We start from the raw sequence: 9,826 nt of genomic DNA, 5'->3' as shown, positions 1-9,826 counted from the left end.
AGTTATCATATGATGTTACCAATGTCGTGGATTTACCCAACTAACCTTCATGTTCCGCCATTTTTGTTTTTTAGGGTCACATGGAAAATGTCATTTTGACTAGTCTAACAAACTAGTAATGGAGTACAACCAAAAATGGGATTTGGATGCCTTTTTTGTCCAATCCTCTCTCTCTCTCATTTTTCTGATATTAAGTGATTAATTCATGTGTCATCTATGAAACTCGGATACATGATAAGATACCGATATTTTTTATCTATAGTACTTTAACATGTGTCCTTATAGCCTTTATAGCACATATTAGCTTTTATCTTAATTTATTGGAAAGAAAGAGATTATTCTAAAAGAGTAAAAAAAAATATTGAATAGTTGAGATAAATGTTAAACCAATAACATGAGAGAAAAAGCATGAGAGGACCAAAATCCTAGAAAAATATTTAGATAAGATGATATTGGGTCTTTTTCAACTTAATTATATTTTAAGTTTTATTTTATTTTTTAGAGTACAATAAGGTTAAATATTTTGAGAGTTTTATATTAATTGTGGTTGTATCTTGTTTGAAGAATTTATCTATACAGTTACGCGTAAAAGATATCTTATATATAAAAAAAAAAAATGAAGTCGTTTTTAATAAACTCGTGGTCTTGTTAAAACTTAAGAATACAAGTGAAAATTTTGAAAACAAAATCCGACTTTTATAAAATTGAACATTAGAATAGGATAACTAAGACATTGAACTCAAATTAAATGATTAATAAGTTTCACTAACAGATAGATCGTTCAAGATATTTCAAGTTTGATTTTTGGGTTAAATAATTTATTGTTCAAACTTTACTATGACACTCTTCTCCTGAAAAAATATTTAGATACAAAACCAAGTGAAGAATATTTAGAGTAATTCTTATATAGACACAAAACCAAAAAAAAAAATTTAGGTGCACAGATAAATAAAAATAATAGATATAAATAATTTAGTCACATAATTTAATAATATTATTTAATTATTTTTCTATTAACTTTTTAAAATATCTTTATGTGTACCTAAATATTTTTCATTTAACATGTATTTTGGACTAGTCTTTGAAAGGAATGTTAATCCACCAATTGCACATTGTTAATCCAATTAGTTGAATCATCTGTCCACACTTATTGCGACTTGAATTTAAGTTTAAAATTGGTAAATTATATGTAAGAATCATGGTAAACTATATTGTATTATATTAGGAGATTGAGACCACTTGATATCACAACTGACTCCGAATCAAATTAAATTGATGGTGAAAGTAATAAATAAATAAATAAACTTGTTACATTAAAAAAAACCATTTATAAGAGTAGGTACTATTCTTAAAATAATAAAAAAAAAGAGTAGGTACTATTAGTAAATAAATTAGTGAATTATGTTTGTTTTTAGATTTTAAACTCTAAAACTTTAATACTATTAGTACATAGTACTCCTTCCTTTGGCATCTCTGGCTTCAAACAAAGTGTCTACGTGTGACAAATATAATATTTCTAATCCATATGTCTGCATGTGATCTTAATTTTTTGTTTTATTATTCATGATCTTAATTTTTTTTTACCTTTTTCTCTTCTAAATAAATCAAATTTTTGTTGTGTATAGAAACCCAGCCATTCAAGTCAATTCTTGTCAGTTCATTTTATTGAATTATTATCAAAATTTGTTTGTTTAGATAGAAGCCAAACGGGCTTTTCACCTATTTTTTGACTGCACAATCCAATTGCTATTATTATAAATTTAAACTAATTGGTTTATGTTTAGTAATTTAGTTAAAAAAAACTAGTATAATTGATTTAGGCCAATAATATTTGATCATATATAGCATGCAATAGGCACTTTTTGCAACAAAATTTATAATAAATCACTAACTTCAAGTTTAAAAAACCAACAAACCCAGTTTTCTTGGATGTATTATGTAAATAATTTATATTATAAGATTTTTGTCATAATAATTTTTTTACGATAAGAAAGTTAAGTGAAAAAAATAGTTTAGTAGTTAGAATTATGAATACGTAAGAATATTATATTTCGAACTTATTTCCCTGTAACAACGTGTAGACTATGTTATATTCACAAGTCGAGTAAGAACTTATTTTGATGTTGAGAAAAATGTGTGGTATTCAATTATATTTTTAAAATAAATTTAAAAAAATAGATGAGGAGAGAAAAATATAATATAAAAATTGGAAATTATATATAAATATGTCAAATTTTTTACTTGTGTTTAAAAGAAAAGTGTGGTTGAGAAGAAACAGCTAGGAAAGTGTAGAGATCTGTTTGGTCATTCGTGTAATATGTATGATGAATGAAATGATAACGAGTGGCAGTGCACGTGTGCACACACAGCCAGCCGTCATCTCTTGACTGACTCACTCACTCAGTTCTTTCGTGCGCAGGCAGCATCATTCATTCCACTCACTCACAAACCTTTGCTAGGAGGGACCCATTGCCATTTATAGATTATAATTCATATCTACCACCCTGAATATCCACGGGAGCTCACCAGTTTGAGTACTTTAATTAGATTTCACGTGTACACATCACTTATTTATTATTTTTTTAATAATATTATTCTCGTCCCTAATTATAAGATACTATTTGACCAATGCTTGTACGTCAATGCACAATTTTGATCACTATTCACTAATAATGAGTTTAATTGTTGTGCATTGTCGGGGTAAAGATTATTTACACATACATTCAATGATGTTTTGCCACATCATTTAATGAATGTGACACATCATGTGTTTTTAAATACCATACATGATTTGTCAGTATATTATTGGATGCATGTGTAAAATAATTTTACACTCACGATGCATATAAATTAAATTCATATTTAATTGTCTATTAGTAAAAATTATAAAAACTTAATATTTTGAAAATATTCATCAAAATAAATTGAACAAGATCTTATATGCTAATATTTACATTTATATATTATTAAAAAAATACGGTCAAAACAAAGTAAATGAATAGTACAGTTTTGTTAAACAGGGTCTTATAATTAGGGACGGAGGTAGTAGTACCTAATAAGTATTCAATTCCTCCAACCCAACACCTCTTAAAATTTCTAAATTGGTCTTACTAATAACTCTATATTCCAACAATAATTTTATATCTTTATAAATAGGTCCCATAAAAATATATTATAATGAGGAGAAATTGTACCTATGTGAGAAGCAGTACATATTAGGTACTCAATAGGTATTGCTCAAAGTGTAATACCTAATAAATGCCTCTATAAGTACCTAATAGGTACTATCATCGGATATGGTTTTCCCTTACATCCAATTCCAAATTGTGGTATGTTTATTTTAGGTTTTTATTAGGTTTATGATAGTCATTTTAGTTTGCCAAAGAATATATTTTATTTTAGTTGAATTTCAGATTTGCATGTATAAAAAATTTAGAAAGGTGTCACATGAAAATTTTAAATGAAATTAGCTCAAAATTTAACGAAAAAAAACGAACTTATATTGGCATCAGTGACTAGATCAACTTAAATTTTTTTAAACATATTGGATCAGCTTGAAATCTAAAACACAAGTGATCAAATGTGCAACTAAGTACTCAGTGTGAATTCTCTCATATCACCTGAATTATTTTCATACAAATGAGCCAAGAGTAAAACTATTGACCACCTACTTAAGGAATTTAAAATCCTTATCGCTTGAATCAATTTATTGTTAGTGTATTTATTCATTATTATAATATGATACGTAGTTAGTGTTTAACTACTCTGTCTAATTTTTATACACATATTAACTAATATATCTGACCTATAATATAATTCAAATATATTAGTTTCTCAATATATTTAAAATGCAAATTATTTTTTTTTTATATTAAAAGATAGAAGAAAATATATGTTCCGTCTAAAATCATGCCATAAAAAATGTAGTACAACATACACCAAAACCTACTTCTTTTATTAGTACAACACACACTCAAGCTTTTTAAATACTAGTTGTTAAGATATTATTTAAAGAATTTAAAAGAAACACCAATCTTTTTAAATACAGTAAGAAAAATGTTAACAAATATTGTTAAGATAGTATTATTTAAAGGATTAAAAAAAAATTATATAGAAATGAAAAATGTTTGACTTATGTTTCTAAGATAATTTTTTTTATGTATTTATTAAATAATATTCGCTGAACACTTATTAGCATAATATTTTAAATAATTATCTCTCTACTATTATGTGTTTTATATATTAAATTGAATTCATTCTTACAAATTTGAATTGAAAATTGAAAAGTATCCTTAGCGCCATCGGGGATTGAATAAAAAGTTTGGATGTATCACTAAAATAAATTACATTTTTTTCTTAAACCGGAGCAGGTAAAATACATTTGCTCATGAATGTCTTGCACTGGAGAGAATTCTTGCAATTGGTACGTTAGAGAGGATAAAGTGGTCTAGGAAGAGGAAATAAATGGTTATTATTCCGTGAAATTCGGTTATAAGGTAACTATGTGTTATATTATACATAGTGACAAGTATTGTATGATAGATAACTGAAATGGTATATAGAAAGCTCAAGCTTCACACAAAACACGTCATTTACTTTGGCGTTTATGTAAAGGATGTCTCCCGACTCGAGATCTATTATTACAAAGGTGAGTGAAGTGTACTCTCAATAGTCTCATGTGTGATGAGGACTGGGGATGAGTGTTTAGAAGAAAGAAAAGATAATATAAAAATATAATGAAATATGCTTCTTCTTTTTTTTTTTTACTCAAATAAAGAAATTTCTAATTTGTATATTTAGTACGTAATCTATGGGGTTGAAATTTTGCTCCGTTGTTGAACTAACATAATTGAAAAAAAAATCCAAAGCATCGAACAACTCCACAATAGTGGAAACTGGCCAAACATACATAAATTTTATTATATCCATCAACAAGGATAATTTTAATAGTCTACATATTCATACCATTATTATACTATATTTACATTTAGATTAGATGAATGAACAAGAGAGACATCCCAGTCTGCTTTGCTTAATTATTTTATTAATTTTCAAGTTGTCATTATCTGCAGCAAGCATTTGAAAAACAGAGAAATAAATAGTAAACAAATACTTACAAACAGTGGCGGAGCTAGCCCGAAAAGTTAGGGCGGGCCGCTACAAATAATTAACTGTGTACCTAAACTTAAATCAGTTAAATTCCAATCTATCAATGTTTAATTTTATTTTTTTTACAATGAAATAGGAATCGAATCTATAACTTATAACGTATTACCCAAATTTCTTACCACTTGATCAAACATAGTGGCTTATTTATGTTTACCTTTGTAATAACTAATAATAAATATTTGTAAAGCAAATAAGCATCCACGTTGAACTAGTGAAAAAAAAAACTATATGGACCCACAAATTTACTATATTACACCATGTTTCTCCAATACCGACTTCAATTTGAACATACACATAGTCAAGAATACACAAATTTGTTCTAACTTAATTTACATTTTGAGTTTAATTTCTGAATCGGACATATATTAACGTTAAAATACGAAAAAGAATTTGACCGCCTATTTGAGTTCTACAAAGGTCGAGAAATTATTCCCTAACGACAAAAGATACCAAATTTTTTTAAAAAAAATCCAAGCATGCACATGTTTTGTAGCTTTTGTTATGAGCCACATCATTTTGTTTGACTTTTGCGAATGCAACCAAAGATGTTAGAAAAATATGGTTTTGAGGCATTGTCTCAAACATAAATTAAGCATATAAGACTTAATTACTTGGTCAGGTAACCAAATTTTCCATCAATAATTTATGCCTCAACAGTCTTGTACTACAAGAAAAACGAAAAAGTTAATTAATCTACCAATTGAGTATCTAACTAATTTGAAAAAGACATTTTTCACATTTAAATATAAAAATATAGTATTAACTATTTACGCTATAATGTTGTTTTCACTACTTTATGTGTTAGTTTTTCGTATTTGCTCCTATATTTTATAAACACATATTCATACCATATCGTAACTAATATGAAACTTCTTAAGACACTCCCTCACGTTTAGCATTGTTGGGCTTGAGACGCGAATATAAACGGTGGATGATCCGATCAGAATTTGATAGCATGCGGCCCAATAAATTGTAAAGGAGACTCTGATACAATCTTAGAATTGAGTATTAGACTTAAGCTTAACTCATTCTTACAACTAATTTGTAAGGTGAGAATCACTTCTTAACATAATATTTTGCTATCTGAACTATTGTTGCAAAAACTAAATCTAAGCCATATTAAGAAACTGAAAAAAGAGTTTAAAAAAATACATGTTATGTACTTCATTAGAAAAAAACATCATCCGCTATATTAAGCTCAAATTTTTATATAGTTGGTGTGACTTATTTTCACTCCTATACATAGTCCATTTTCACAATTATATTTCTCAAGTGAGATGGGTTCACAATGAAAGTGGAATCTAACCTAGAACTTAGTTAAGTTAAAAAAGCGAGATCATTAGATAATACAAAACAAACAAAAAAAGATTATTATTATTAAAGATAAAAAAAATCTTCAAACATATTATTTTAAGATAGACGAAATCATAAAGTGATTATAAACTCACACACAAAAGTTAGGGAGTCAGAGTTCGAACTCCGCTAATGACATCCGACCTAACAATTTCGACATTTTTTATCGGTTGAGCTAAATTTTAAACATATTATTACCTAACAAGATCTTACAGTATCAATTTATAATCTACCTTATTTATTTGTAAATAAAAATTAATAATCTATTATCTATGTTGATCTCATAATTACACATTAGTGATTTATAATTTGATTATTATTATGTAGTTTAAGCTATGTCTTTGTCAACAAAAAAGATCGAAAGATATGTATCACATGACACGTTGCAATTAGAAGTTAGTAATGGTTGTTACGATTGATGAAAAGATCATAACAGAGTAACAGAATTGTGATCTGAAGAAGAAGAAGAAGCAACAACTATGGAGTCGTTTGAGGTGGAGGAGCAGTCATATCATCATCATCATTCTTCGAGCGCCGGACCTTTCGACGATGACAATAACAGCAACTACGGTGAATATGAATCTCATCACCAGTACGATTATGGATCTGCATTTCCGAATAATAATCATAATTCCGACGAGGATCATCATCACCTTAGTGTTGATACCAATAATCAACATTCTCCTCCTGTTTATGGATTTGGAGTTTCAACTCCTAATGCTGATTTTGTTACACCGTTCCAAACCACCGAAGCTGATGAGGGAGTGTTCTCTTCTGAACCTGTTCTTCCTGATCCTATTCAAATGCAAGAGGAAGGCTCTGCTAGACACGAATGGCGAAGGTTTGATCAATTTCTTTCTTTCTTTTTTCTTTTCTTCTCCCATTATTATTGTTGCATGTAATGTAACTTTTTTTTCTAGCTCGAATAAATTTTATATAACATACATTCAAGATAATTACATGTGAAAGAAAGGTAGACGGACAACTGCAACAAAATCTTTTTAGATAGTAAAATCAATTTTATTTAAAAACTACATCGATAGACCTTGGGGACGACATAAGCTTAATTTAAATGATCTTTGCAGATCCATGACTTGTATCATGAGGAATGTGAACTTGTATTATTTTCTTTTATAAGTTTATGGAGTTTAATTTATATTCACTCATACCGTAAACTAGTTTTAGCATACGTCTAATCAATCTCAATATTCGGATATGTCATATTGTTATTTTAAAATATCTACACAAATGTCGTGTAAGTACAACTTAGATGGTTACTGCACGACATTTGATGTGCTCGGGCACAAGTTTGAATTCACAATTTCTCATTTGTCCACACTTAACGAGTGTTTTTTTTTACGTAAATGTATGGGATTCTCGACACTAAGTTATTTAACAGAAAAACAAATATATCTACACGAATATCTGAATAGTGAAATTTGATTAGACCTTAACTATTTTTACACTATATACAAATTGATTTCCAATTCTATGTTAATGTATTGTCTTTAATATCAAGGGTTTATAATACTTGTGTGATTAAGTTTTACAAATAATTGTCACATAGTATGCTGCTAACAAAATTAAATAGATTATGAAAAATAAAAAAATGTACATAATATTAACAATAAGTGTCGATATTGAAAGAGTTGATGTAAAATGTTAGGGTAGCTCTGTAAGGTTTGGCAATGTTCTAAAAATAGTGCTGTGTCTGTTTGTTGGGGGATCAAATTGAACTCAATTTTTATGGTGATGAAGAAAATATTACAGTCATGCTTGTGTTTGTGTGTGTGTTTCACTTTTTGTTGTATCTTGGCATCGGCTTTTATGATGGTACAATTTTTATGGCTTCAAAGTTCAACCTATGCAGGAAAAATGCCATTCATCTTGAGGAAAAGGAGAAAAAAGAAAAGGAAATGAGAAATCAGATTATAAAGGAAGCTGAAGACTTTAAGGAAGCTTTCTATGCAAAAAGAAAACTCAATTGTGAGACAAACAAACAGAACAACAGAGAAAAAGAAAAGGTATACTTGCATCTATTAAGTAGTATTTCTAAATCTTCTCCCCTTTTTGCACCATGCCATACTTCTTAATGTGTTATGCAAATGAAGAGAATGAGAGTGTATATGTGTGTCTGTGTGTGTTTGTAGTTATACTTGGCCAACCAAGAGAAATTTCACAAGGAAGCTGATAAACATTACTGGAAAGCAATAGCTGAGATCATTCCTCGCGAGGTTCCTAATATCGAGAAGAGGAGAGGGAAAAAAGAAGCTGATAATAAACCTTCGGTTCATGTTATACAAGGTCCAAAGCCAGGGAAACCTACCGATCTTTCTAGAATGCGCCAAATGATTTTGAAGCTTAAACAGAACCCTCCATCTCATATGATGCCTCCCCCACCAAAAGAAGAAAAAGATGCAAAAGAAAACAAAGATGGCAAAGACACTAAAGATGCAAAAAAGGAAGGGGAAAATGACAAGGCAGAGAAACCAACTGCCGCTGCCACCGCAGATTCTGCAGAAAATAAGCCTACTACACCTACAAAAGATGCTGCTGCTGCTACTAATGGTGAATCACAACATCCTCCTGCAGCTGAGGGTGAGCAAGTGGCTAGTTCTGAGCCACCAGCTGCTTAGTGATGAAGACCATGCTTTATTCTATTTTCTTAGCAATTCTTTTTTTCATATATGCCTATTCTTTTGACCTTTCTATTCTTACATTCATTGAGAATAAGTGATGGCCATAGGAAGATACTTTGGACTTTGCAGCATGGCCTGTTGAGAGCATCAGTCTAAACTATTGTCTTAGATTTGTAGAGTTTAGATGCAAATCTTTTTGTTGTGATTTTACTTTGGAATTCTTTATCAAAGTACAATTTTTCTCCACTCTCTTATCTTTTGCATGTTTATTTAATTTAACTCTCAGCAACAGCCAACAAGCACCTAACATTGCTGTTGTTAATTCTGATGTCTTGCTTGGCTCAGATAAACCTTCGATTATACAACCAACGAGTAACTAAGGTCCCAACCAACACGAACTGCTTGATTAGTTATGCCAATTTGCATTCTTCTTGAGCTTAGCTTAGACTAAGTCTATCTCCTAAATTTTGTGGATCAAGTAATCTAAAACATCTTTGCAGAATGAGGATTGAACAATTACTGAATGGTAGTGCAGTTCCAAGTACAAACTACCAATTTTAATTATGCTAACAGATTATTACATGTAAGGGAGACTTGAATTGGAAGTTTTTCCTTTATACTTCTGTTGCTCGTTTAACTTTTGTTTCATTGGTGATCTGGTTCTA

The 9,826-nt window shown here is 29.3% G+C and overlaps 1 protein-coding gene across 1 annotated transcript; it reads left to right on the top strand.

Moving 5' to 3' along the window:
* The first annotated feature begins 6,867 nt into the window (after positions 1-6,867).
* On the top strand, positions 6,868-9,512 carry LOC123914010 (clathrin light chain 1-like). Its single transcript, XM_045964976.1, has 3 exons — positions 6,868-7,363; positions 8,393-8,546; positions 8,673-9,512. Exons 1-3 carry the CDS (start codon positions 7,002-7,004, stop codon positions 9,156-9,158), a joined length of 1,002 nt encoding a protein of 333 aa, XP_045820932.1. The 5' UTR covers positions 6,868-7,001; the 3' UTR covers positions 9,159-9,512.
* The last annotated feature ends 314 nt before the right edge of the window (positions 9,513-9,826 follow it).

Source organism: Trifolium pratense, linkage group LG3, assembly GCF_020283565.1.
Source record: "Trifolium pratense cultivar HEN17-A07 linkage group LG3, ARS_RC_1.1, whole genome shotgun sequence".
Lineage (NCBI taxonomy): Eukaryota > Viridiplantae > Streptophyta > Magnoliopsida > Fabales > Fabaceae > Trifolium > Trifolium pratense.
The sequence above is the reverse complement of the archived record's forward strand: the minus strand, read 5'-3'. Positions and strand labels throughout refer to the sequence as shown.